The sequence below is a fragment of the Aspergillus melleus genome (genome assembly GCF_016097325.1).
Source record: "Aspergillus melleus strain CBS 546.65 chromosome Unknown contig3, whole genome shotgun sequence".
NCBI lineage: Eukaryota > Fungi > Ascomycota > Eurotiomycetes > Eurotiales > Aspergillaceae > Aspergillus > Aspergillus melleus.
Window position 1 is genome coordinate 1,687,141 of NW_025763372.1, and position 26,725 is coordinate 1,713,865.

Sequence of the window (26,725 nt, forward strand, 5' to 3'; positions counted from 1 at the left end):
CAACGCTTCCTGTCTGACCTCCCACCATCGGCTCGGAGCTCCGCCCGGCGCAATCATCCTCGGCGATCGAACGAGACGCGCGACAAACACTTGGATTGATTTGGACAAGATTGGTTGTGCCGGCAAGCATGACGTGATGATTTCTCTTCAGTCTTTTCCTTTGCTCCTCCTCGGCGCGTTGTCGACGCTTGCCTCCGCCGCATCGGACTACCACGAAAGCCTCGTCCTTCAACCGCTCCCCCAGTCGTCATTGCTGGCGTCGTTCAATTTCCGCAGCAATGCTACGAAAGAATCATTCGACAAGCGCAACTTCCAATACTTCCCTCGGGCGCTAGGTCAGATCTTGCAACATGCCCACACCGAAGAGCTCCACCTCCGCTTTACGACGGGGAGATGGGATGCGGAGAGTTGGGGGTCGCGCCCTTGGAATGGGACCAAAGAAGGCGGCACCGGAGTGGAGTTGTGGGCGTGGATAGACGCGGTAGATGAGCAGGAGTATGTGATAGGGTTGACTGCTGGTTGAAATATCATCTGCGCATGCTGACGGTTGAGTACAGGGCATTTGCCAGATGGATCACCCTGACGCAGTCATTGTCCGGTTTATTCTGCGCGTCGCTGAACTTCATCGATTCCACGCGAACCACGCGGCCCGTAACGTCCTTCCAGCCGACCGGGGACCATTCGACTGCGAAGAACCTCCATCTCTTGCACGGAACACTTCCCGGCGAAGTTGTCTGCACGGAGAATCTGACACCCTTTCTGAAATTGCTGCCATGTAAGGGCAAGACCGGCATTTCCAGTTTGTTTGATGGTCACAAACTCTTCGATGCCTCGTGGCAGAGCATGGCGGTTGACGTGCGCCCTGTCTGTCCGCAGTCGGGTGAATGTCTTGTGCAGATCGAACAGACGGTGGATATTGCGCTGGATCTCGAGCGGTCGAAAAGAACTCGGGGTGAGGCTCTAATTTGCGTGATCTTTTGTAATGCCCTACTAACTGTGGCTAGATAACCCAATACCTAGGCCGGTGCCTGCTGAGCAGCTTGTTTGTGACACTTCCAAGTCCTATCACTCGGATGACACCTGTTACCCTTTGGAGAACCCGTCCGGAAAGGGATGGGGCCTGACCGAAGTCTTCGGTCGCAGCATTAATGGAGTATGCCCTCTTGCCGAGGGTCAAGAGGCTGAGGATGGGCCGGTTTGCCTACGAGTGCCACACGAGCGAGAGGTTTCCGTCTCTCCGGGAGCCATTGAATCTAGGAAACCGGACGGATTCACTCGCTGCTATACCTTACGGTCCTCTACGCCATTTGACATCACCATACCCGAGCAGGAATCCACGACGCAGGTTCCTCTAGACGAGCCGATCTTGCGTGCCGAACGTACGATCGTGGGCCATGGACAGGAACGGGGAGGCATGCGGAACATCTTCGACAACCCGTCCGATACAGACGCGGTGGATTTCATCTACTTCGAGACCCTACCGTGGTTCCTGCGGCCCTATATCCATACTCTAGAAGCCACAATCACCGGTCGGGACGGCGTCCGCCGGCCAGTTCCCGCCTCGCAGATCATCAGGGAGACGGTCTACCGACCCGCCATTGACCGAGAACGTGGGACGCAATTGGAGCTCGCGCTGACCGTCCCCGCCGCATCGACCGTGACCCTCACCTACGACTTTGAGAAGGCGATTCTACGGTACACCGAGTATCCGCCCGACGCCAACCGCGGATTCAACGTGGCTCCGGCAGTGATCAAGCTGGGCGCCCCCGACCGCCAGGGCAATCCCATCTACATGCGCACGACCAGCCTGCTTCTGCCTCTGCCCACTCCGGACTTTAGTATGCCATATAACGTGATCATCCTCACCAGCACCGTCATTGCCCTAGCCTTTGGCAGCATCTTCAACCTTCTGGTCCGTCGGTTTGTCACCGTGGAGGAGGCAGCCGCTCTCACGGCGCAAACGCTCAAGGGGCGGATTGCCGGGAAAGTGGTCGCGTTGCGCGACAAGATCAAAGGGAAAGGGGCCAAGGTGGAGTAGTACCGGCTGGCTGCATTATTCATTTTCTTTCATCAACTTCTCGGTATTATTAGGAAAAAGAAAGACCAATAAATGTACAGTTTAGTATATGAGGTAAATCCATGTCCATCCTTATATCAAATATCAAATCATCAAGACGCCGAAACCCCCAAATCGATCGCAAAAACGAGGGCAATAAGATTCAAGGGAGACTAATGCACGTAAGTCAGCCAAGCCAGAAGAAAATCAATTAAAATCACAGGACTTACAGATTCCCCACCACGTTCTTCGCCTTCTCCCAGCCCGGCAACGTATCCTGAGCGCCGGGTTTCTTTTGCATGAAGCTTCGATCTTCGGCGGCGCCGGGTTCTTCTAGACCGGCGCGCTGGTTGTAGTGATGGCCCGCCATGCCTTTTTGCTCATTGAGGCTGAGGAATTCGCCTTCAGTTTGTTTAGGGGCTCCAATCTGTTGGAGTCAATTTTGTTAGCCTTTCATTGTTCGCCGGGATGCCAAGGTCAGGTCTAGAATCGTACCCCGACGTGGCCGGCGCCTTGGTTGCGCACGCCGGAAGTGTCGCCTCCCTGCAGACGCTGGAAAAGGCCGCCTTCCGAAGTGTTGGCGGGCGTCGGAGTGTCGCTGGCACCGCCACGGACGCCGGTCGAGGGCTGGTTTTCGTGGGACATGTTGGTGAGGCTTTTAGAGCGTTGGCTTGGTATGAGGATTGGCTGTTGGCAATGTCTTGGATGATGTATATTAAGACGGTGGAGCTTAAAGAGAAGTGTAGCAATCTACATCTATTGATTTATATAGTTCTTGGTATCGCCTGTCACCACCATGACGTGTTGTAGCGGTCATTCTGGGGTTGCTGTTGACGGTGATATCATCATGACCGCAGTGCTGGTGGCACACGACTCCAAAAAATCATAGGAAGAATACTCCGTACTAGTGATCAGAAGGATTACCCCGTAAATTCCAAATCCTTTGCTAGTGCCTGATCACGTTAGAAATTAGTTGGTCCTTCTCCTACGAAGGACTCCACCGAAGACAAAGGATCCTGTTGCTGCCTTGCGGCCTGACTTGGGCTCGTGTAACGTGGGCATGACTAAGCCCCGGCTGCCTCGGGTTTCAGGCGACCCAAACATTCTGGAAGATCAACATTTCCTTCCACTCAACGGTCGTCCAAACGGACATCTTCCGCTCATCCACGAAAACTCTTTCTCTGGCTTTCTGAGTGTATGACATGCACCTTTCCCCGAAATTGAGCGAAATTAGCCCGTTTCAGGTCCCAGGGACTTAGGGGACTTGGCCTGGCAATGCAAGACGTGCCTCGTGGCCCAGCCAGCCAGCCTCAAGGCCCTTTTCCCCATTTCATCAAGGTTGGCCCGCCGGTTCTGTGCGCCATGGCGTTAGCCTATCGACCATGTGGATCCCGATACATCGTCGTCCCATTGACCCATACCTCCGTACTGTCGATCGGGATCTGTTGGCCGATGCGTATCAGCGTATCAGCCTATGACCGGGGGAGGAGTCCGTTCCATAGTCCGCAATGTTGGCTGGAAATTGAAGCTGACTCGAAAGTCCAGATTCCTGATCCACCCGCTTTTTGAGTTCGACCCGGTTTCACCAGATTTTTCAAATGCTAGACCGTGGTCCTGACTACGAGCCAACTCGGCCTAGTCGTGTCGGTAAGGTTAAGCGATGCCTCTCTAGCATCTCACGATCGTACTCCGTACTCGTCCCAGCAGTTCAGCTGGCTCCACCCCGTTGTGCTGGCCAATCTATGGTTGGTGTACCGCGACGGGTTCTTGCGTGTCGTCCAGATTCCTGGCAATGGACAATCAATCTCCTGTGCAATTAAAAATTCCTCCCTGGTGCTCCAAGGCCAACCGTGTTCTAGGAAAGGCGCTGGATTCAATCCCTGAAAGGGCCAGACGCCCGGAATTAATACCTGGGATATTCCGCCCCCCCTTTAAACCTCCCCTCCATCCCACCACCTCTCCCCCTGACATAGTAATAAATTCTCCCACACATTGCAAACGTCGACGGCAGGGAAATCTTGTGCAGCGACAACGTCTGGCAGGGGGTTTCACAGACAATTAGCAGGCGACTAACGGGCCTATTTGCGACATGCCTTCTTCCCCGGAGGATGCCGTCTTTGCGATCTCCGCTCAAGCTACCCAGCTGGGCAACCGCATCTCCGTGCGCATGCTAGACTATCTTAGCACCGTTCACGATATCCCCGACGGCTTTCAAGACCTTGCGCGAGTCTTCCTCGATACATGTCGCGCCTTGTGGACCATCGAAGCCGGTCTCGGCGAGTCGACCGGGGCCAAGCGACCACTGCCCGAGATTATCTTGCAAGAAGTGGAAAAGAAATTTGCGGAGGCGTACAAGGACTTTCAGCAGCTGGACCGCCTCGTCACGAAACTGGCTCAATATGAACACCGAGGAGCTCTGGGCAGGCTCCAGAAGGGATGGCACCGGCCCAGCCACGAGCTGAACAAGATTCGCGAGTCTCTCAGTAAGGTGATGGACGCCTTGCAGATCAGCGTGTTGGCCTTCCACTGGTCGCTGGGAGAAACGCGGCCGGAGGATTCGGTTGGTGTCGGATACGCGGGGCTGGCGGCGGCGCTGGACCGTATGGCGAAGGGGCGATCGGTGACGGGCATCAACCAAGTCAGGTCGCTCGACCGCAGCAATAACAGCGTGAAGCAACCGTCCTCGGCTGTCAAGACGGTACCCGGTGGCCCGCCACCGTCCATTCCCGTGCCCCCGGTGCCTCCGAAGGCACCGCTCAGCGACGTTGATTTGAGCAGACACTCCGATTCAGACTACCATGTCAAGCCGGCGCCCGAATCGGTGCCGGATACCTTGTCATCCGTTCTATACCTCGATAACCTATCCCTCTCCGATTCCCACATCCACGAACCGACCAATTTCTCCACTCGCAGCCCATACTCCCGAAATGAGAACCATCCGGGGGTCTCGAGCTCATCGGCATCCGCGGCGGAAACTCTGGCGCAACCGGATATTGACGCGGACCTAACTGCTTCCATATCAAGCATTCGCTCACATCCGAAACGCGACGTGTCGATGCCGCGCCGCACCCCAAGCCATACCAGCGCAGCCACTGTTGGCCATCTCAAGAGCGCCCTGGCGTCCGCCGTGCGGGCGAGGAATCATCAATTAATGGAACAGCTCCTGGATAGCGGAGTGTCCCCGGATATGGGCGAGAATTCGCACCCTCTGAACGAGACCATCATCCGCCGTGATATCGAAGGCGTGCGGCTTCTGCTGCAGTTCGGGGCCAACCCCAATCAGCCCGACAAAGAAGGAAAGACCCCTCTCTGGCTCGCCGTAGACGGGTCATTCGTCGATGGCGCGACTCTCCTACTGAAGTACCAGGCTGAACCGACCTTTATGGCCAGTTTAGAGTTTGAGACCCCCCTCTCCTTTGCGGTAAATGCTCTAAAAACCGACCTGGTTCACACGCTGCTCGCTCACGGGGGCGATCCCAACCACGAGACGCGAAATAGGAGCACGATCTTGATCGAAGCCATCCGGAAAAGGGCGCCCCAGCGGCTGGTGGACGTGCTTTTAAAGGCCGGCGCAGACGCCAACTTGAAGAACGGCGAGGGAAAGACCGCGCTGTTTGAAGCCGTCCAGGCCGACCAAGTGATCAGCGTCACGATGCTTCTCGACCACGGAGCTAACCCCAACCTGCCCGGGCCGGAGCATGTGCTTTGGTCGGCCATCTACCGTCCGGCCTGCTTGCGAATTCTGCTCGCACGAGGCGCCGACATCCGCAAGACGCCCGGTATCATGGAACAAGCAACCAGTATCAACAATATCGACGCCATCCGGATTCTGCTTCAGGCCGGCATTGACCCGAATCTCAAGAAGGACGGCATCTATACGCCGCTCTGCTCCTCGATCCGCGACAACAGACGCGACATTTTCGCTCTCCTCTTGGCCAACGGCGCCAACCCTAACGTGATGGCCTCCGAGTACCCCGCCTGGAAGTGCGTGACGCATTTCCGCACGCACTTCCTGCCCGATCTCGTGGACGCAGGGGCCGACCTTCACCAACCCCCAGGAATTGTTGAAATGGCGGTGCAGATGAACAACGCCGAGGCCGCCCAGTGGCTGTTGGAGCACGGCGGAGCGAACCCGAACGACCGCAACGCGCAAGGGCATACCGCCCTGACGACAGCGATACGCGAACACCGTGTCGACCTGATGAAGCTGCTGCTGGCGCACGGCGCCGATCCTAATCAGCGGGGCCAGGACTGGCCCGTGTGCATGGCCGTGCGGTCACCCGACATTCTGCAGCAGCTGCTCCCCGCCGTGACGGACCTTTCGGCGCACAAGGGAGTCATGGAGATGGCTGTGCTGGCGAATCAACTCGAGAGCATCAAGCTCCTCTTGGCCGCCGGCGCCAGCGTGGAGTACAAGAACGGCGGCGTTTTCTCGCCGCTAACGACGGCGCTGCGAGAGGGCTACCGCGATATCGTGCGGTTCTTGCTGGACGAAGGCGGCGCCGACCCTAACGCGCCGGGCGAACATCTTCCCATCGTCAAAGCCGTACGTCGATGTGTCGACGGGGATTTCTCGATGATTGAGCTGCTGCTCGAGAAGGGCGCCGATCCCAACAAGACATACCGAGACTGGAACGCGATCATGCAGGCCATCGAAAACCGCGACCTCAGACTTCTGCACGTTCTAGTCGAGAAGGGAGGCGGCGTGGACCTCGGTCAGAAAGATGAAACCGGTCAGACGGTGCTTGAGATGGTGGATTCGTCTGGCTGGAAAGAGGCGAAGGATTTGCTGCTCAAGAGTGCCCGAAGCTAGAAGGCAATCGGTTCAAGGAGAGAGGTCAGGCCGGGCTCTCGCTTTTAATATACCCACTACACTCGCGGTACGGTTGACTTCCCCTTGAGAGTCTCCATACTTTTCAAGGGGCAAGGACCCCTTGCTGCCCACGAGTTGTTCTTTGTTCTCAACTCTCCATTCACGGGGCGAGCTTCCCCACGCCAAGCTCCTAAAACGAGATGGCAGTCGCTAGAGGGCGACTTTAATTTCCACCAGACCAGGGCTGAACATAGTCTGGATGGTCTGGTATTGAATGTACGACTTGTTGATTTGAAGCTAGTAACATGTTATATACACTTAAGCTAACTATACATAGTTGGTCAATAATCTATATAATTCACTTGATATTAATCACGACGTCTTTTTTCCGTTCATGGAGACCCTCTCTCCCCAACACACCCCATTAAAGAGCCGCCTTCTCCAAATTTCCCTGGAACGTCGAATCCTTGAAGGGCACCGTCGCCTTGCCAAACTCAGCGTCTTCCAACCCCTTCCTCGCCGCCTCGGGAAGCGACTCCCACGCAATCAGCGCCAGATCGCGGCCCAGCGTGCCGGTGAACTGCAACTCGTGGTTCGTAGGGAACGAAGTGAAATACTCAACCTTGGGCCGGTCGCCTTCGCGCTGCGGACTACTCGTCTTCTTGTAGCTGCCATGACCCGAGGCCGCGGCGCCCAGGAAGGTCGGGTTCGCCACGGCCGGGTCGTTCACCCACACCACGACGTTCTCCCAGTCGTGGCGGTGCGCGCCCGCCGACACCCCGCTGGTCGGCATGTCCTTGGGCATGTACCAGGCGTACATGATGCCGTAGCGGTCGTTCAGCCAGCCGCCGCGCACGTACGTCTGTCCTTTGCCCTGGTCGCGACAGCCGCCGGTGGCGCTGCCGGTGTCTTGGAGGCCGCCGCTGCAGATTGGACATTGAAATGTCAGCAACATCTCATCTCCTACTATTCAGTCTTGAGAGTCCTGAAGGGAGGGAAGGTCAAAACAAACCTGGTATCTCCGTTGGCCGCAACGGCCGGGTACGATTGACAGCCGTGCGCGATGTGCAGGAACGGCTCAAACTTCTTGTAGGCGTTGCCGGTGGCGTCGTTGGGGACGGTCTCGGGGAAGGGCGCGATGGAATCGTGAGGCACGACGGCGCGTTTCTGGACGGGGGAGCCTTGCACGGTGGCCGTGGCGAGGGCCAGGATGGTCAGGATGGAGGATTTGGAGAACATCTTGGGAAAAGATTTGGCGCAGAAGAAGGCGATGTCAGGTGGATCGAGTGGTTGGTAGTTATTTGGGATTGGGATTGCTGATATGAAGTGACGCTGTTGAAGGGGATTTGTCTCCGATTTATACCTCATGTCTGTCTGTCGCATGAGCTATTGGTATCCTCTACTTGGTCTATACCTCCAATCCGTGTATACTTCGGACCACGGAGCTCAGGGAAAGAACCTCATCCGACATCCGGATCCTTCAGGTCTTGAACCATCATAGTTCCAGCGCCAAGTAGTTCGTCTGAGGCGTTGATGCCTCTAGTTCTTCGTCATGTCTCAAACCACTACGAAGTAGTTCACGATTGAATGGCACCATTCATTCTAATCAACTAATCTCCAACCGAAACCCTTCCAATAAAGTAATACTGGTACCTATCCAGCCTCTCCCTCAAGAACAGCAAAACTACTAATCTGCACTCCCCTGGAACCTGCATAATCCGCAGCAAACTAAGCGACTAGTCAACAAGTAACCATCTAGTCTCGACTTCGACTCTCTTCCTCTAGGCATCTCGTCATGTCGATCACTGCTCGGACCCGGACGGTGCTGGAATCCGGTCGATCCGGTTCAATCCTTCCAACTCCACCGTCTGTTTCTTTTGCTATGCTGCTATGCTGCAATTCTGGACTCCTGAAATCAATAATGACTCCATACGGAGTCTTGATTTGAGTCAGTTAATCTACGGAACACGGATACTCCGTAGACCCGTACAATTTAATAGTAGTCCATAGCATGGCCATGGATCCAGCCGTTGAAGAAAAGCAAAAAGCCAAAGTTAAATCCCCCCCAGGAATGGGTCTGAAACATCGCAAACCATATCTCTTTCTGTAGTTTCTTATGTGGGGGTCGTTGAGGTTGCCGGATGGAGATTAGTTTTTTCAATATGATTTACTATGGGGCTTTCTTTTTTTGGGTGAATAGAGTTGTAAGATGATAAGAATCAAGGAGTCTTCCAGTTCATCGAGGCTGATTGACCAGTACACTGTGTAGGTATATACCTATCTACCCAATCTACTCTGTATGTACCAGTTCTACCAAGAAAGGTTTACTCGTGGAAAAACACCAAATCTACTCCGTACTCTATTCGATAATTCCTACCTATCCCACCTCAAATCAAATCATGGCTCGTCGGAGAAATATCGGTACAATCTATATACGGTATAAATCAAACGAATCAACAAACCATAATATCCTAAGGACCGTGGGACAGTAGCCTAGAGCACTAAACAACCTGTCGAAATGTCGATCCACCCCGACCTTCCTTCGTGTTGACCAAGTGGATCGAATAGAACATGACGTCGACGTTCTTTGCGCTTATTGCTCAATCGGCTTTGGCTTTATTTTATGTCATTTTCCTGTTGGATTTTCAGGTCGGTGGATCTGAGTCCTGAAGGATTGTGGAGTTTCGGGGCTTTTTAAACCTCATCCTGGGCGTCTAGCGTGAATGTGAATAAATAAATATTCTGCAGATATCAATCATCTTGGCAAGGTCTGTTTGTCTTGATTTTGAGACGGTGAATCTGGGTAGAGATAGCTGGTTGTCTTGAAGGGGTTGGCAACTGTCCGTAGACCCCTGTCTGGGTAAGGGACTGAGGAACAATAATCAAAAAAGTGGGCGTCACGCATTACTATCTAATGATAAGTCGGATATAACGTAGTCTCGGTTGTCCTGGACAGAACCACAAACCCAACCATTTCAATTGTCGGGCATAATCTTGAATAAAATCTCGTCAAAATAAAATATAATAATCATCATATAATAAGCAAGGAAAAGTGTGGCTCGTCATTTCAGGGGAATAAATCGTGCAGGTGTAACAGGTCTAGCCAGCCGTTGAAAACGAGTCAATCGTCTATGGAGACCCGAGGGGTGAGAGTCTGTATATCGTTCATTCTCTAGTCAGCCGATTCAACTTGCTCGGCCCAAGAGGCCCCAGTCGCTGATATGGGCGATATGGACACCTCGATCTTGGCCGCCTCGACGGCGGGGTTTGTCGCCGGGGCGCTCTCCTTCTTGTCGCTGCCCGGTAGAGCAGGGAAGTCGTTGTCGTTGTTGATCACTGGCGGAGATGAAGTCGGTTTGGGTTCCGGTGCCGGTCCGTCGTTCGCTCGCCCTCCACGGCCGTTTCCGCGTCCGCGACCACCTCGACCGCCACGACCCCGACCGCGATAGTTGGGGTTATTGTCAGAATGCGACGGTTCGTCCGCTTGCGCTCCCTCAAAGTCTCGACGTGCGTAGCCCGAGACGCCGCCGTGCATGCCTCGGAATCGGCCTCGTCCGCCGCGCCCACTCTCCGGTTCGTCCTGCTTTTGGGAATCCCATTCCCGCCCATTCAGGGCCTGCAGCTTCCGTAGGCGATTGCGCTCTCGTTCGGAGTCCATCACACGGCGGTTCTGGCGTTCTTGCTTTCGCTTCACCTCGGCGACCTTTTCGCGTTCAAGGAACGAAGCCTGGTCGGCTTCGGCCCGGGCATGAGCGGCGGCTTTCTTAGCGGCGTTCTCCTTGGCAGCTGCGATGCGCCTCGAGAGCTCTTCCTCGGTGAGTTTAGGCTGATAGAAAGAAATGATCTCCGGTTAGCAACGAACACGTCCCTGGCTGATCGTCGTGACCACGAAATCTGACGTACCTTTTTGATCCCGCCGGTGGCGCTGCGATCTCCACGCACGGCCGGCACTTTAGGAGCATCGACCCCCGCCGCGGACGCATTATTATCCTCGTTATTACTCCGCTGCTCCGCATTTTCCCCCGACGCATCCGGCGTGGAGTCTTCGACGTTGTTATTCTCCGTGTGAGAAGTCGCGTCGACCGACTTTGGCCGCGATACCGGCACCTCGGTGCGTCGTTGACTGGAGTTCCGCGACCCTCGTCGTCCGCGCCCTTTGCCTCGGCCCCGGCCCCGTCTCTCGCCTCCAGCTGCGCCGCCACGCGGCCGCGACGGGGTATCGGTGCGAGTGGGTTGCGCTTCGGGCTCAACGGGGGCGGCGACGGTCTCCTCAGCGACTGGCACCGCGGACTGGGGTTGTTCCTCCGCGGGGACGGGGACAATCTCGTCGTCGAATAAATCGTCGCCGCCGCGCGTCTGGGCGAACTCGTCGGCCATTTTATCGTATTGATTTTCGCTCGCGGAGATTGTGTGGGAGTAGATTTCGGTCGGAGAGCTCGATGTGGCCGAGATTCAAGACGTAGTCGATAGAGAGACGGTGACAGGCGATGCTGCGAACTCGGAGGAGAGGAAGGAAGAGTAGAGGGGCAGATGGCCGATTAGCGCTAACAGTACCCCGTACGGAGTAGCTTCTAATGCAAGCGGAGAAAGCCAGTCAGCGTATTGTTCATCAGAAATTAAACAAAAGCACCATGCAGAGAGGATCCGCAAAATGAGACATCTCATCTCATCTTTCTATAAATATGACAGCCCCGGTTTCCCCAGCCTCCCGGGTTTCCAAGGCGGTGTGTTGTCGCCGAAGTGCGGGATGGAGCAGGATTGACCATCACACACCTCGAGATCGAGAGGAGAGTAGTCTCACGTACCAGATTGGTTGATTGACAGAGTTCAGATGCAGCACTTCGTCAGAGTCTCGATGGGGAGCGATCGCGACGAAGGAAGAGTGGACGGCGGCGGATCTGCGCTCGATGAAAGACCGCATTTCTGCCGTCTGCCACCGCCCCTTTCTGCCGCGCCAAGCCTCTGGTTGCCTTAGGCCGTTATCTCATATAATGCCTGAGGCATACAATCATGGCTCTATACTGAGACTAATGTATTTATTAAGCGGAGATATGTAACGCTCATCTGAACAACTGAACGTGAAAAAAGCAAAAAGCAGAAAGAACCGCCCCCAAAAAAAGAGATGATCTTTTATCCCACCAGGAAAGACTCCTCCCAAAACCATGAATCACACAACGTCCACGCTGCGTTGTCGGTGAATAGGTCCCATCTCATAAAAATTGCTTGGACGGGCATCCACGCGAGTCGTCACATTAACCGGCTGGTAAGAGGCGCTAGGCTGATCAACTAACTGATCATAGTCGTAACTGCTGCTCAAGTGCTTGCTACCAGTGAGCGCGGATCCGCCATTCGATGGCGCGGATCTATTCTGCGAGGAACCAATCTTCCGGCGCACTTTAGCGAAGAGAGGAGCGTATGTAGGCATACTCGCGCAGATCAGCGCCATTGCTAGCTCGATCGTGGCCCAGTTTAAACTCATGGTTGTGGAACCTGATTGATCGATGTGAGCCTAACCGATATGTAAGATGGGAAAGGAACGTACTCACCAGTGGCTCCGTGGCCCCCCCTCCAGCAGTGATAGGAACGGATGGCACTAGCAACGCATACGCTATGAAAAGACGGTCAGCAGAGAAACGCAGGAACTGACTCGGGAAGGAAGATGGACGAACAAGCCTCCGAGAAGAAAAATGCAGAGGATACTGGCTTTCTTTGCGGTCCCCAAACCGGACTTCCGGACCATGTACACAGGGAGCGCCAATATGATAAGATCAATCACGATGTTGGCGATCCCAGTTCCGACCAAGAGGCTTCCAGCTCTCATGCATCTTGCCGTGGTCACCTTCAGGGCCACAGTCCACGCAGCGTGGATTGGGTGACATTGGAAGATGAGAAGTAAAACGAGAACAATATACCAAATGGTGCTCATCACAATGGGAATCCAGGTCAGGCGCTTGAAGCTGTGAATTGGGAAGATGCGGCGGTATAGGACGAGGATCGAGAGCTTGATAATGGTGATGCAGAGGCCGAACAGGTGTTCCTGAATGAAGAGATGCTGATGCACGAGTTAGGTGAGTAGGTTATGGCCCCTCGCGATCACTAATAGTGTACTCACTTTAAAGTAGTGATCCATCTGCGACGGCGTCATCAAGATAAGATCAGACCCTCCTGAACTACCATTCCCAAGAATGCCTGTTTCTTTGCATGAGCCGTGTTGGCGCTGCTCCCTTCCTACCGAGTCTTACTTACCCAGGAGGAATGCTGTTTGTTCGGCATAGAAGGTCACGGCGGCGATGAGAATGAGTACATCATCCAGGGCCCAGATACTCGCCTTGATCTGGAGTCGTGCGATAAAACGAAGAGGCAGGGAGATGAAGGCCATGATCATCATGGCTATAGAAAGGCCCAGTGCCAAATCGCCGGTTGGTTGCCGGGCTACTGCCATTCTGGTGGATGAACCAGCTCAAAGGATAGGAAGGAAGTCAGCATGGAACTGAATGACAATGGAATGAAAGAGAATAGGAATGGGGGTACTCGAGGCAGTTAACGGGGGTATAAATCTTTCATTTACTAAGTGTTATGTATCAACTTTACAATCTACAATATAGGACTGTGTAGTATTCACGCCATGCTCTAGAAAATCTTATCACAAAAGTACCAACCGCTCATTTCTTTATCCTTGTCATCGCGCACGGTCGTCTCCCGTACCCCTAATTCCACTCTAGCAAGGCGCATCCCATAGTCAGATCAATAGTAGGCCGGCGACACTCCCTAAAAGAGACGGTGGCTGCCTTCGACGCCTCTTTTCTTTCTTCTTCCTTGATTTCGATTTTGTCTCTCGGTTCCTCGATTTGAAACAAGCTATCGGAGGTGGCCGACATGGGACACTCAGCATCGAGACCTGTTGGGATCTATCCAATCGGTTCAGTTGGCTCAAGACCTTGAGAGCAGTAAGCCTGATAGATGAAACATCCTGCTACACAGTTTAATGGCAATATATTTGAAGCCATCCCATAGGACGGTAGACCCCTACCGAATTTTCAGAGTCTGTGCGGCGTCGCGCCCCTAACCCTAAACAATGACAAGCGTTTTATCACGTTCAGCGTTGCAGTTCATGGGTCGGTGTTCAGGCCTTCTAGTCAGAGTGAGTATCGGACCCCTTGCCTTGGTTTTTGTACTTTTTTTTTTAACTTCTTGTGGCGCGACTGATCACAAGCTGCGATATCACGCTTGTGCCGAGGCGGAGGGAAGTTCCGTGAAGGAAGTTCTAGATGCTCCATCTGGGGTGAATTGAGTTCGATTCTTCTCCTGGAGGCTGGTCGATATATACACATCTTTCCATCAAACTGACTCCTGTAGAACTACACGCAGTGCCACGCACTCTCCTCTGTGTAGTTCCCTGGCCCCTTGTACACGTTTCTCCGAGGGTATCTGCAATGTTTCCGAGTATACTCGACCGCGCCTCCGGGACTATTGACAAACTTGGCGCCACGGACATGCTCCGGCGCAATGCCCTTCTCAACCCACTGCACCATCGCCATCAGGACGTTATTCTCGGGCTCCTTGCCGTTATCCGTGCGGTACCCGTTTCCGATACCAAACGCGCCGTCGCCCTGCGCGCAATGTGCCATGCCACTGATGGGGAAGAAGCGATAGAACTCGTCCAGGTCCTCGGGCGCCAGATTCATGGTCTCTGCCACGCGCGCATAGTACAGCTTCGAGTTATCCGAGCTGATCAGCTGGTCCTGTAGACCGTGGTAGGTCAGCACCTTTCCGCCCGCGGCGCGGAACGGCGAGAGGTCGGCGTCCCAAGTTTGAATGTTGAAGGGGTTCTGGGCCAGCGCGTTGGCCGTGTCCGAGACGGAGAAGGTCGTGGCGTCCCAGTTCGTATCGTTGTAGACGACGTACCGGTACCAGTCCTTGCTGTAAGCAAAGGGCTCGCCGTTGTACATCATCCGGGATGCGAGGATCTCTGAGCCCGGCTGCATGCGCGGGTACAGGAGGGTACCGTTGACACCATAGAGGGGGGAGAGAACCTCGCGGACCGTTTTGGCTTGGGCACCGGTGATGCATTTGTTCGAGGAGGAGCCGGACTTGCAGATGATCGTTTCCATGGTCGGATGGCAGAGGTCTGGGTCCTCGATGACGCCGTCGCGAGCTCCGTCCATGCCGTCGCACTGTCGGAGGATCTCGTTGTGCACTACCTTCCACTCGGCAGGGGATAGGTAGCTATCGGATGAAGGGGAGCCGGTGATCGGGTAGAAGTGAGCGCTCCACGACAGCAGGTTGATAAAGTTGAAGGCGGGAGCGCCGGCGACCACGCCGTCAAAGTCATTGGGGTATTTCTGGATGGACTTGAAGCCCTGACGGCCACCGGTGGAACAGCCCAGGTAGTATGATTTGTCGAATCCTTGGTCGTAGAACTGCTTGGTGAGCTTTTTGCCGATCACGACGCCGGTATGGAGGGAGCGATAGGCGAAGTCCTCGACGACCTCGGGGTGCTGGTAAAACGGCTCGCCGGATGTTCCGTTGTGACCGTTGTTGGCGCCAACCGTTGCAAATCCTAAACCGGATGCGTACGCAACGTCATAGTACTGGATGCCTGGATATATCTATCAGTGGCGAGCTCCAATCAAATTGTGAAGCAAACCAAGTCACATACAGCCACCAAGTCCTCCATTTCCGGTGCTCAAGAAACGGCCTGTGTAGTCCCGCGGAAACCAGGCTTCCATAGTGATCTCGCTGCTGTTCGAAGTGGCCACGGCCAGCGCAATCCGGCAAATGTCTGCAGGCACAGTCTGCGAACCTTCGCCACATGTAGCTGGATTGCCTGCGAGGGAGAGGTTCGTGTTCCCCGGGACATAGCTGACGAAGTTCACCTTCACATTGGGTAGGTCGATTTTATCCGCGAAGCTGGTGCATTGAGACTTGAAAGCATCTTCCCGAGCAAGAGACGCTGTTCCCAGCGAAAGCAAGGGTAGAAGGAGGTGCAAGGGAGCCATGTTCTCTCAATTGTAATTGACGGCTTTGGAGTGTCTGGCTAGTGTTCTTGCGAGCAAAGCACAAGATCCATTATTATATACTTTTCCTGCCAGTGATAGCTATCAGAGGGTCTGTGGGGACACGGGAAAGCTCCCTCCGAAGTTATGCCGGAAAGTGAATTCGAGATTTCCCCATTTGAGGCAGCTAGGAGGATGCCCATTGGCCAAGATATGGTGCTGCATAGCACATTTGGCGGATTTAAGCACACTCCGAAATGAAGAAGAGCAATTTTCCAGGGGTACGTGGGTGATGTTTGTGACTTGGCGTCCACCGGAGTCTGGGGATCGTCAAACGGATTCCCCACAAATGCGGAGAAATTTCCTGGGCACGTCATCTCGATTGCTTTCGGCAGTTGGAGAAGGTCCCTCAAGTCCATTCCTTCGTCAAGATGCATTTCTCGGCTAGTGCCGCTGCCGAGATCAGCACCTCGAAGCTTTTCACCGAGCTCTTCATCGTCACCTGGCAAACCCAAGGTTCTTTGGCCCTAAAGCGGAACATGTTGCCTTGCCTCGTCAAAATATGCGGCGATAGTTCGACTCGACTTGCACTGAGGTAGCACTGTTAAAAACCCTTGAGCAGCAGCCTCTTTGAGCACGAGAACTGCCATTCAAGTAGGCCTAAAATTGCCGAGGCACGCGGGGCAGACATATGCCTGGATCTCTTGCCGATACTCACCTGGGGAAGATTATGGTTGTGTCTCTACCGAGCGCGATGCCGTAGCGCAAAACATTGTTTTTCCTGATACAACACAAACTGTTATCTCGTACCCATCCCTGACACCAAGGGAGTCAAAGCATTTTTTCCGTCCTTGGTTCATCTGCCTGCCTAAAATCCCCCGGATTAGTGGGCCCAGTTAGTCTAGCTGCGCGGGAGTGAGGGTTGTGAAAGGGAAAAAAGAAATGAAAATAAGAATCATTAGTAATTAGCATTCGTAGAAGTCCGATAAACAGAAGCTGGAAAGTAAAGGGGGGAAAAGCAAAAGGAAAGCACGCAGTAGACAGCCGAAGAAAGAAAACATTCGAATAACAGATGGCTAATTGCTTCCCTTTCATCTCTGCTTTAGAAAAGACCGCAAATGAACAGTTCACAATCAAATGTAGGAATAACTAACTCCAGGGGAGTTGAATATAGTAGGGCGGTTTCGTAACATGCCATGGTCAAGGCCTATACTCCTGGCGCGCTCTCATCGTGCGGTACTTTATCAGCGTGTCGCGCGTGAATCAAATATACCACAAGAGCTTGGCCGAGACATGCACTATGCGAAGAATAAGTTAGCTCCTTCTTCAGACCCCGAGCGAAAGGATTCTTCACCGGCAGCGAATAGTAGCATTGCAATGAATACTTTCAGATTCTGCGTACCCAGTACGCTAAAAAGAAGGCCATACGCCATCCATGCCGAGTATGACCCAAAAAGTCCGCTCATCGTAGGTGACTCTTTATACTTCATCGTGGCTTCATCAATCATGGCCTGCAGATTGGCCGCGGTTGCAGCGGCTTTATCTATGAGAGCCTGTGAGATATGCATGCTGGTCTGCATATTCTGCTGGATTTGAGATTGCGCCCTGAATGACTCAAGCTGCTCGGCCTGCGATTTGTGGAGATTGTCGGCATTCATTTGAGATTTCTCGAGTGTATTTTTAAGACCTTGCAGGCGCTTCAAAGGGTTAGCACAGTGTGAAAAGCTTGGAAGATTTTACATACCTCGGATATGCTCGTCTCTTGCTGCAATAGAACCCCAAACCTTCCCGACAGCCATTCCTGCTTAGGCATGAGCATGAGCGACGCTCGGAATTTTAACGGGGTCACTTACTATTGATGAATCAAATGCCTGCATTTGAACGACTATAGTCGCAATGTCACCTCGCAAGAGGATTTCCAGCTTTTCCTGGATTGAGGATGCAAGCTCAGTCTGTGTCGAAGAATCCTGCCGATGAGCAATCCTCATTTCCTCATTCCTGAGCAATGCCTCATCATGAACAGCTCTCAATGTCTGCTGCAAGTGGCTTATTTCGGTGGTGGCATTGAGAATGTTCTATAAAGTTTTAGATAAACCCTCTATATTGCAAGCGGCTGCCTTACCCTTTCTAAGCTGGTCGCTTCATTTTGAGTCCTGCTAAGTACTGAGTTGACGGAATCGACCATCGACTTGGCACCAAGTTCAATGTCATGGAAGATCTTCTCGAATATTCTGCTGAAGCGAGAATCTGTTTCTTCAAGGTCTGCGACTAGTCTGGCCCTCATGATTTCTGTGGCTTCCATGAAGGCTTTATGCTGTGCTGACTCCGCAACAGCTATGCGCAAAGCTTCTTGAAGGCCGCTGTTAAGCTTAAAGGAGGCCTCAACAATAGATTTGTAAAGCTCAAGAAGCTCTTCTTTCTCGCCTTCGACCCTTGCTGCTTGGCATATGACTATGGCATTCTGCCTGCTATTACTGTACGAGGTCCACCATTGGGGTCTCGATTCCAGCGTTTTGAGGCATGAAGCAAGCAGCTCCTTGGAAACAGTGCCTGGCCCCTGGATTGGCGACGTGGACTTGGAAGAGAATCCAAAGAGTCTTCTTTTGTTCTGCGACGGCGTTGTCACCGGGACACATGGCGAGGGAGTGGAGGCGCCCGCTTCATTGAGTTCGCAAATAGCCAAGCTAGCAGCATAGAGCGACCGCACATGCTCCAGAGCCACGTAGGTATCGGGGTCTATGCTCTCATCTATTGCTCCAATTGACTGGCACGATTTAATCAGCCTCGAGGCTGCTAATCGGTTGCAAGACGGCGATGACTTCATTGTTTCCAGCAGCTGAACCGCTTCCACGAATATAGCGTCATGTTGTTGTGTCTTCGAGTTCAAGAAAGTAACAAGGTTCATATCTTCGGCCTGAATATCTCTCTGTAGCTCATGTCCTGCAACTCCTTATTAGCGCGTCCCATTCATGTCGAGCTTGAACGTACCACTGGTGGTTTCAGCGTAGCCAAAGCCCAGAACGAGCAGCCAGTATACCATCGTATACGATAACGTAGCTTTTGAAGAGAAGGGTCGAGCCATCTTGTCACTGGTATCAAGGTCAAGGATCCGAAAGAACTGAGCGAGTGGAAGTTTGGAAAGTCGTGATGGCTGCAGGGTAACAGACGCTGCTTGGTCCTACTAATGAGAAAGTACGTCGGAGAAAGGATGCAACAACAATAATAGACAGAGCTCCGGTGGGATATCCAGTATGTCTTCGACAATAAAGTTGGATCATATATCAGTAGATATGGATGGCCAGATCGGAACGAAAGGTAAGTAGTATGTAAATATAGCAAAGTAAACCATGTGGACAGACAGAAAGAGAACTGGACTATCGTGAGGCGGGGACGGAAGGCAATGCATAAATCAAATAATCTAACAACTCAGTCAATGACGGATAAGTACCGTCGATGATGGAGCTCAACACCCCATGATTCTTGTTGCAGCGTGAGAGGAGGTCGACGCCTCCCCCGATCTATACAGCCAGTCCATCACGTGACCCGAACCGCACTAACCACATTTGGCGACGCAGGGCTCCGGGCAAAATCAGTCGGGAATCGGAGTTCACTCCGCCATCGTCCAGCATCAAACCCTCAATTATCACCGCCATGTCACGATCTCTCGCCCAGAGCTGCTTCCGACAGCTGTCACGGAGTCCCTTGAAGCAGGGATCTCTGCCAGTCTTCCTCGCCCCCGCCTTTTCCTCCCAACGAACACAATGTTTCTCTACCACCTCACCGACGCAATCTCGAGTTGGCGGCGCCGCGCTCTCCATCCCCCCCGAAGTCAGCCTGAAGTTTATCGATCTTCCTCAGACCCAAGTGAGAGGAATGGCCAAAGAAAAGCCCAAGGTCGCAATTGAGGTGAAGGGGCCATTGGGTGAGCCATTACGCTGGAATCGTCGTCCCGGGGATGCAGGTTCTCTAACCGTGAATGTGAACGATAGGTGAAATGACACTGGACATCCCTCCCTTCCTGGAGGTCGCACACGACGAAGCTTCCCGGAAAGCCAGCCTCACTGTCCAAGATCCGGAGATCGCGCACCAACGCGCTATGTGGGGTATGTATCGCTACGATTGAGAGCTTGTTGTGCTGTTGGCGTCAATCCCAAATCTAACTCTTGGTTCTCTCTCACTTAGGCACTACTCGGGCGCACTTACAGAACTACATCCTCGGCGTGTCGGAAGGTCACATCTGTATTCTCAGTCTGGTCGGTGTCGGTTACAGAGCCAGCATTGAAACGACGGCCACCACCGTCGAGTCCGAGTACCCCGGTCAGGAGTTCGTCTCTCTCAAGGTCGGATACTCTCACCCCATCGAATTGGGTGTCCCCAAGGGTGTCAAAGCCAGCACTCCGCAGCCGACGCGTATCCTGCTGGAGGGAGTCAACAAGAACGTGGTCACCAAGTTTGCGGCGGAAATCAAGGAATGGAGAAGACCGGAGCCGTACAAGGGCAAGGGTATCTTCATAAACGGGGAGACGATCAAGCTGAAGGCCAAGAAGATCCGGTAAACGGTATTGTCTTATAATCAGGTGTTCGAAAAGAGGAGCAGTCTACACTTTCTGTACATGTATATCCCAAGCACGTTTCCTTTTTGTCCGCGACTGGTATCTATCAAATTTTATGTACTTTTAGACGCATCTAGCGCGCAACGAGTCTGGAAAGAAAATTCGTGACAAAGATGGTGTTCATCAGATAGCAAATACGTAAAGATATCCCCCTATTCATTTTTACAGCTTCAGAACAAGCTTCACAGCGTCGATGACCTGGTCCTGGACGGCAGCAGGAGCGGCAACAACGCCCTTGTTGGCAGCCAAAGTGCGACCCTTGCTGAAGTCCAGTCGCTGGCCATAAATGTCGGTCACTTGACCGCCGGCTTCACGCACGATCAGGTCACCGGCGGCGTGATCCCAGATCTTCTCCTGGTAGTCCTTCTTCACAGGCAGTCGCAGGTAGATATCACCGGCTCCCCGGGCAATGGAGCAGTACTTGGCCTGGGAGTCCAGTCGCACGCTGGGGGCGGTAATTCCCAACCGCTCCGCAACAGCAGCGTTGTCGCCCTGGGCGGAGTGTCCGGCTTCGACACCCTCGCAGAAGACGGCCTCCGCAATATTGGGAACGGGGCGCATGGAGATCGACTTGCTCTCGGCGAGAGTGGCGTTGGTGAGCGGGCGGCTGGTGGAGCCGGCGCCCTTGATCGCAGAGAAAAGCACTCCGTTGCCAGAGCCGCTGGTCTGGTCAACACCAATCGAAGCGGTCATGGCGGCCGAGTCGTCCACGGGCAGGTTGGGGCAGCCAATGGCACCCGCCTTGACATCGCCGTCCTCGATCAAGCCGAGACAAACGGCGTATTGTCCGCCACGCAGGAAACCCTTGGTGCCGTCGATGGGGTCCAGAGCCCACACGCGACCCTTGGGGCCTCCCGCACTCTTGCCTTGGTCGATAATGTCCAACATTGCTTCTTCGCTTGGCAAGGGCCCGCCCAGGAGATTGTCGCTCTCGGGGTCCTCCAATTTGATGTCGCTGACCAGTCTCCAGATCTCGGCGCTCAGCGCCTTGTCTTCCCGGAGGGAGCTGGCCTCTTCTTCGGCAACGATCTCGTCATTGGGGAAGTTCTTGCGAATAGCCTGGATGATCAAGGCCTGAGCTCCGAAGTCACCAATGGTAACGGGCGACTTGTCATCCTTGGATACGGTACCCTTGGCCTTCTCGTTGAAAACCTTCTGGGTGAGGAGGGTTGCGCGCTGGACGGCAAGTTCGGCGATAAAGCGTTCCTGTTGGTAAGACATGGTTGCGACTTGGGTATAGGAATGAGAAAAGGAAAATAGTTGAGGGAGGGGAAGTAAGTGGCGGGTTTTTAAGATGATACTGACTCCCAGAAGCAGAGTGGAGCAGACGACAAATGTTGAGAGGCGCGGCCGGCGAATCGAGAAGCGATCGGCCGGTATCGCAGGACCCATTTACTGAGAGAAGGAGACGATTGGGAGGGCCTTTCCGTACCTACAGGGGGGGAAAGGAAGGAGGGGCAGGTGGGTATCAAAGGAGAGTACTGAGTAGGCCGAACGGTGTCGAGCTTCAGCAGGAAGGAAGGCCGTCCAGTCCTCGAATCGTCCCGGCATCCTCAGGCAATGAGGCACCGAGGCACTGAGGCACTCCTTAATCTTTCCCCCGCCCTAAACCCGTTTGGGAAGATAGCGAGGGGCAGTCACGAGATTGGCGATTGCGGCATGACGTTGTCTTTGCTTTCTTTTTCACTCTCCTCGTCTCCCTCTCTTCATGCCTGGAGGCCTAACCGTCGATCTGCACGAGCTTGTTTACGAGCTGGGATTTCCTTTCTTGGAGGGGTACGGCGTGCTAGGCAGCTCATCACCAAGGGAGACAATCTGAAACCCACTCCGACTGGGTCTAACACGTCACTGTTTGGCCATTGTCATTGCGCTGGTCCTTTGCTGTTCTGCACTACTATTAAAGTGAAACTCCGAAGGGCTTCGCGCGAGGTCAAAATAGGAGTCAGGTCCCTTGAGATATCTTCACTTGGTGGTCACATCATCATCTTCGTTGCTTTGTTCCGTTAAGTTTGATTGATTGTGGACTGTGGACTCGGATGCGGGGATACCGGTTATCAACATCCAAGGCGAGGGCGATTGTCAGATACTGAATCTCGGGATCAAATATCAATATATCGGAGCGACTGCGTTCTTGTCATCATGTTCCACTCGTCGGTAAGTTGATCCCCATGGGGGCAGTCTTGTCGAGAATGCACAATCCGCGTGTAGATTGTCCCCTGAGGATTTGCAGTGTGATGGGGTGACTGTTGAGCGGGCTGGCACTAACGCAACAGGTGTGCAGAAACCCTACTCGGCCGTGACCGTACAGATTGAAGTTCTTACTAGCGAACAATATGAGGTCGAAGACTCTAGCGGAATCGTTGATCTTATAGAGGCTGTAACTATCCAGGGTAGCGGCCCGACCGAAGCTAGTCGGGCTTTGCGCAAGAAGCTGTCAGTCTTCGCTCTTGACTCCTGGCTAGTGCGGCATTACGACTAACGCTTATATAGAAAATATGGAAACCTCCATCGCCAACTAAGAGCGCTTACGATTCTCGACTTTCTGATCCAAAATGCCGGGGACCGTTTTCTGCGGGAGTTTGCCGACGAGCCATTGCTGGAACGGTTGCGAATTGCCGCCACCGACTCGGTTTCTGATCCCCTTGTGAAGCAAAAATGCAAACAACTCTTCGGGCAATGGGCAGCATCTTACAAGAATACCCCTGGCATGGGAGGAATCACGGCCCTCTATCGACAGTTGCCGAAGCGCAAGCAACCGGCAAACCAGGCCAAGGCCAAGGTTCTACGGGAGGCCAACCCCTCTGATGAACCCCCCATGGGTCACACCGTGTCCATCTCGGCCGGAGATGGACCATCCACAGTCCTTAGTGGACCCAAACATAAGCACTCGTCGAGCAAGTCCCTCAAAAAGGAGAAGAAAGATAAGAAGGAGAAGAAGACCCGCGCCCCCTTCAATCTGGAGAGAGAAAAGCCGGAAATCTTACAAACACTCGCCTCTTCATCAGTCGCTAGCACAAACCTTCTGAACTCTCTGAAACTTGTCAACCGTGAAACGCACCGCGTGAGTGAAGATGCCGAGGTCCTCAACCGCTTTGAAACATGCAAGCAACTCCGACGCCAAATTCTTCGGTACATCCAGAACGTAGAGAGTGAAGAGTTCCTGGGGAGTCTGATTCACGCCAACGAGGAGCTAGTTACCGCCTTGATGGCATTCGAAGTCTTGGATAAGAGCGTGGACTATGATAGCGATAGCGACCAGGATGTTCTGGAGACCGGCTGGACTCCTGACCGCGACGATGTGAACGAGTCGTTTGCGGGTCTTGTTATTAACCCGCCCAAGCCTCCCCGGCCTGTGCGGCCGCTCAGTATCAGCGTCCCGTCGTCTTCTTCACAGCAAGCGCGACGGGCCAACGACAGCGATACATCAGAAACCGACGAGGATGAGGACGACGACGAGGACAATCCGTTCGGAGACCGCAATGAGATCCGTACTCCTGGCATTGAGAAATCCCAACCTACCTGGTATGTATCGCGTTGTCGTCTGCGACCGTTCCACCGGGCTAGTCCGCTAATTCTATGCAGGAAGGAGGTTTAATTAAAAAGCATTCGACATAAGGGGCCCCTGTCCCCTATTTCTAGCCGTTTCCGCGGATTGACGGTCATTACACCCTCCCTTGACTCGTTTACCCTATTCCCTCACGATACATGATAAGCAACGATGGTTGGACTCGGTGGAGTGGATTGAGTGTTTTGAATGGATTGACTGGTTTTCGATCCATCATGGCATGTACCATTACCTTTTCTGTTTCTTGATATATTTTTTATTTTCTGGTATTTCTTTTGCCCTTTCACTTTCTCAAGACCAATAATTGTGTCATACGATACCAATCTCATTTACATTGAAAGGCGTAGCAAAGACTTTTTCTCCAAAATGAAAAACAACACAGGCATCATCATTAACATTGATTCAGAAACCTCATCATGCCATAGACTCATTTCACAGAATAACGGGAAAAACCCTGCTACCATGCAATAAGAATAAATAACACTTCCTAATTTACAGCCATGCAATCAGACGTTCAAGTCAGACAATACTAAAAAGATATAAATGCAAATGGGTATTATGAACGTGGCTTTTCCGGGGACGCAGGCGATCGGTACTCTATAAGAAAGATTGTACCGAAGCCCTGGAGGGGGAAAGACGCTAAAATAGAAATATAAGTAATGAGGAAGAGGTCGAAGGCAGGCAAGCACTTCTCGCACACATCCCGAAGACATTGTAACTGAGCAGTGAACAGTCTCATCATAATACCTTCGTTTTCATCCATTCACTGGTCCCGACGCCCAGGTTGAGGCCGTTACGGGTCCACCAGCGTCGGACACGTCCTTCTGCACCGGAGACTGGATCGGCATCTTCAAGGGCTTCCTCGATATCGCAGGTTTTGAACTCCACCCGCAGCCCGCTCTGTCGCCACCATTCGAGCACGTTGTCGTGGCCGTTCTTGGTAGGTCCGACGAGCACTTGGCAGTCGAAGATCATTTTGGCGCCTTTAAGGTGGTACCAGAAATCGAGGACGTGGACGTGGCCGTGGGTGCTAGCAATACGGGCTACCGATTCGGCGTGACTATAGGGGATGCCCGAGGCATCCCACCAGGCGATAGACTCGGTACGGCCGGATTGGGCGGCAAGCAAAACGGATTTACCGACTTTCAGGGGGATTGGATTCGATGCGGGAGCGTTGTCCGAAGCGTCCTTCCACCACTGCAGCACGTTGACGCGGCCCTCCGCGCTGGCCGACTCCAGTGCCCGCTCCGTATACCGGAGTTCTAGGCCGGATGTTCTCCACCATTCGAGGACGTTGACAAAGCCGGCGCGAGAAGCTCCGTCCATAGCATCCGCGATATACTCTTTGTTTGGCAGGGCCGGCGCGTCACGCCACCAGGTCAAAATATTGGAATTCCCGTAAATCGCGGATGCCCGGTATGGAAGGTTGGTGAGGCGAGATGTGGTCCAGAGGAGATCAATATGATTTTCTGTGAGGTAGGACAGGACGTCTGTTCGCGAGAACTTGGAGATTAAGTGGCATGATAGGTCAGATATCGGTTTCCATCGTGGCAAACTGTCAATGCGCTTTTTGATCGCGGCGAAAGATCCCCTCAGTATCGTGTACTCCAATGATGCAGGGGTTGACATCTTCAAAAGATGGTTTTGCCATTCTTTGGGTACAGGCAAGTTTGTCGGGATGCCGACAGCTTTGGCAATCTCCCAATCGTGTAGTTGGTCCTCAAAGATGTTGAGCCACAATTCCATGGGCAATGAAATTGGCCCATCTTCAGGTTTATCGGAACGACCTGTAAGATGCCGCAATGTCGCCACAGTCGTGGTTCCGGTTGCTTTCGTATCCGAAGCGATGGATTGTTCGTAAGAGTTGCCCGAAGGGATATGCGAAGAGGTGGCGACTTGTGAAAAGGATAGCCCAAGGGCCTTCTCAATGGTTTCAAGGGTTTCTTGCAGACCGTCCCAATGTAACTGAACTAGCTCCTCCGGGTCGGTAGATTTCATCAAGACCGGCGTGACAACATGAATCCAGGGCCAAAACTGGTTGACCTCCTCTAGCTGTCTGCCACTCAATGGATGGTGCCATTCCGAGATGGTCATGCCAGGTATTAAGATGACTGGCTTGGTAGATATCCAACCGCGGAGAAGTGCCAACGTCAATGTATTCGTGAGGCCCGACAGCATCGACCCTAATGTTCCAGCATCAATGGGAGCGATGATAAGCATGTCCGCCCATTCACAGAGTTCGGCGGCCTTGGCTTTCAACCACTTCCGAGCACCCGTCTTTTTCTCAAATGTCTGGCTATCGACAGTATCCATGTAATGCGGTACTTTGCTGGCCCCGGAGAGAAGGGCAGAGGGCTCGTCTGTGATCAGTCGCAGCTCGATGTCGGGATGCTGGACCAGCGACGGGAGAACATTTCCAACGAACGCGCTCTCCGTCGAGAGTAACAGGCGTTTCCGGCGACAGACAGTTGCCGAAGACGAGCCATTCGCTATTGAACCCTGGGCAGGTGTTGGTGATCCATTATGTTCCGCCACATTCACATCACCGTCTCCATCAATCTCCATTTCAGACGTCCAGCCACACTTCGAGACGGTCGTTGCGTAACTTGGCGTAGGATTATCTGCCTGGAATCCCACTGCCATGTCAATAAGAGAAAACGCCAAAGGTTACAAGGCCAGACC

The 26,725-nt window shown here is 53.3% G+C and overlaps 13 protein-coding genes across 13 annotated transcripts; 5 read left to right on the forward strand and 8 right to left on the reverse strand.

Annotated features, from left to right (window-relative positions):
- Window positions 1–136: 136 nt before the first annotated feature.
- GPI16_1 (Subunit of the glycosylphosphatidylinositol transamidase complex-like protein) lies at window positions 137–523 on the forward strand (the record flags this gene model as incomplete). The annotated part of the gene is made up of 1 exon (XM_046087293.1): window positions 137–523. One exon carries the CDS (start codon window positions 137–139, stop codon window positions 521–523), a length of 387 nt encoding a protein of 128 aa, XP_045943260.1.
- Window positions 524–537: 14 nt separating this feature from the next.
- Window positions 538–2,038, forward strand: GPI16_2 (PIG-T family GPI transamidase component; the record flags this gene model as incomplete). The annotated part of the gene is made up of 2 exons (XM_046087294.1): window positions 538–952; window positions 1,005–2,038. 2 exons carry the CDS (start codon window positions 538–540, stop codon window positions 2,036–2,038), a joined length of 1,449 nt encoding a protein of 482 aa, XP_045943261.1.
- A 181-nt stretch (window positions 2,039–2,219) lies between these two features.
- Window positions 2,220–2,701, reverse strand: LDX57_005607 (uncharacterized protein; the record flags this gene model as incomplete). Its single annotated transcript, XM_046087295.1, has 3 exons — window positions 2,220–2,229; window positions 2,287–2,483; window positions 2,552–2,701. The coding sequence occupies 3 exons, from the start codon at window positions 2,699–2,701 to the stop codon at window positions 2,220–2,222; spliced, it is 357 nt and encodes a 118-aa protein (XP_045943262.1).
- A 1,444-nt stretch (window positions 2,702–4,145) lies between these two features.
- On the forward strand, window positions 4,146–6,869 carry LDX57_005608 (uncharacterized protein; the record flags this gene model as incomplete). Its single annotated transcript, XM_046087296.1, has 1 exon — window positions 4,146–6,869. One exon carries the CDS (start codon window positions 4,146–4,148, stop codon window positions 6,867–6,869), a length of 2,724 nt encoding a protein of 907 aa, XP_045943263.1.
- Window positions 6,870–7,293: 424 nt separating this feature from the next.
- Window positions 7,294–8,108, reverse strand: LDX57_005609 (NPP1 family protein; the record flags this gene model as incomplete). Its single annotated transcript, XM_046087297.1, has 2 exons — window positions 7,294–7,792; window positions 7,882–8,108. 2 exons carry the CDS (start codon window positions 8,106–8,108, stop codon window positions 7,294–7,296), a joined length of 726 nt encoding a protein of 241 aa, XP_045943264.1.
- Window positions 8,109–10,041: 1,933 nt separating this feature from the next.
- LDX57_005610 (uncharacterized protein) lies at window positions 10,042–11,246 on the reverse strand (the record flags this gene model as incomplete). Its single annotated transcript, XM_046087298.1, has 2 exons — window positions 10,042–10,695; window positions 10,773–11,246. 2 exons carry the CDS (start codon window positions 11,244–11,246, stop codon window positions 10,042–10,044), a joined length of 1,128 nt encoding a protein of 375 aa, XP_045943265.1.
- Window positions 11,247–12,036: 790 nt separating this feature from the next.
- LDX57_005611 (uncharacterized protein) lies at window positions 12,037–13,257 on the reverse strand (the record flags this gene model as incomplete). Its single annotated transcript, XM_046087299.1, has 5 exons — window positions 12,037–12,359; window positions 12,416–12,477; window positions 12,539–12,921; window positions 12,982–13,058; window positions 13,116–13,257. 5 exons carry the CDS (start codon window positions 13,255–13,257, stop codon window positions 12,037–12,039), a joined length of 987 nt encoding a protein of 328 aa, XP_045943266.1.
- A 970-nt stretch (window positions 13,258–14,227) lies between these two features.
- faeB-2 (putative feruloyl esterase) lies at window positions 14,228–15,868 on the reverse strand (the record flags this gene model as incomplete). Its single annotated transcript, XM_046087300.1, has 2 exons — window positions 14,228–15,468; window positions 15,529–15,868. 2 exons carry the CDS (start codon window positions 15,866–15,868, stop codon window positions 14,228–14,230), a joined length of 1,581 nt encoding a protein of 526 aa, XP_045943267.1.
- Window positions 15,869–17,128: 1,260 nt separating this feature from the next.
- On the reverse strand, window positions 17,129–18,905 carry LDX57_005613 (putative nuclear membrane fusion protein Kar5; the record flags this gene model as incomplete). Its single annotated transcript, XM_046087301.1, has 6 exons — window positions 17,129–17,163; window positions 17,220–17,562; window positions 17,610–17,666; window positions 17,719–17,940; window positions 17,988–18,805; window positions 18,854–18,905. 6 exons carry the CDS (start codon window positions 18,903–18,905, stop codon window positions 17,129–17,131), a joined length of 1,527 nt encoding a protein of 508 aa, XP_045943268.1.
- Window positions 18,906–19,487: 582 nt separating this feature from the next.
- MRPL6 (mitochondrial 54S ribosomal protein uL6m) lies at window positions 19,488–20,547 on the forward strand. Its single transcript, XM_046087302.1, has 3 exons — window positions 19,488–19,787; window positions 19,855–19,968; window positions 20,048–20,547. Exons 1-3 carry the CDS (start codon window positions 19,517–19,519, stop codon window positions 20,419–20,421), a joined length of 759 nt encoding a protein of 252 aa, XP_045943269.1. The 5' UTR covers window positions 19,488–19,516; the 3' UTR covers window positions 20,422–20,547.
- A 93-nt stretch (window positions 20,548–20,640) lies between these two features.
- MET22 (3'(2'),5'-bisphosphate nucleotidase) lies at window positions 20,641–21,870 on the reverse strand (the record flags this gene model as incomplete). The annotated part of the gene is made up of 1 exon (XM_046087303.1): window positions 20,641–21,870. One exon carries the CDS (start codon window positions 21,868–21,870, stop codon window positions 20,641–20,643), a length of 1,230 nt encoding a protein of 409 aa, XP_045943270.1.
- A 747-nt stretch (window positions 21,871–22,617) lies between these two features.
- LDX57_005616 (LSB5 family protein) lies at window positions 22,618–24,073 on the forward strand (the record flags this gene model as incomplete). Its single annotated transcript, XM_046087304.1, has 4 exons — window positions 22,618–22,632; window positions 22,760–22,911; window positions 22,969–24,000; window positions 24,061–24,073. 4 exons carry the CDS (start codon window positions 22,618–22,620, stop codon window positions 24,071–24,073), a joined length of 1,212 nt encoding a protein of 403 aa, XP_045943271.1.
- Window positions 24,074–24,781: 708 nt separating this feature from the next.
- Window positions 24,782–26,608, reverse strand: LDX57_005617 (uncharacterized protein; the record flags this gene model as incomplete). Its single annotated transcript, XM_046087305.1, has 1 exon — window positions 24,782–26,608. One exon carries the CDS (start codon window positions 26,606–26,608, stop codon window positions 24,782–24,784), a length of 1,827 nt encoding a protein of 608 aa, XP_045943272.1.
- Window positions 26,609–26,725: the final 117 nt, after the last annotated feature.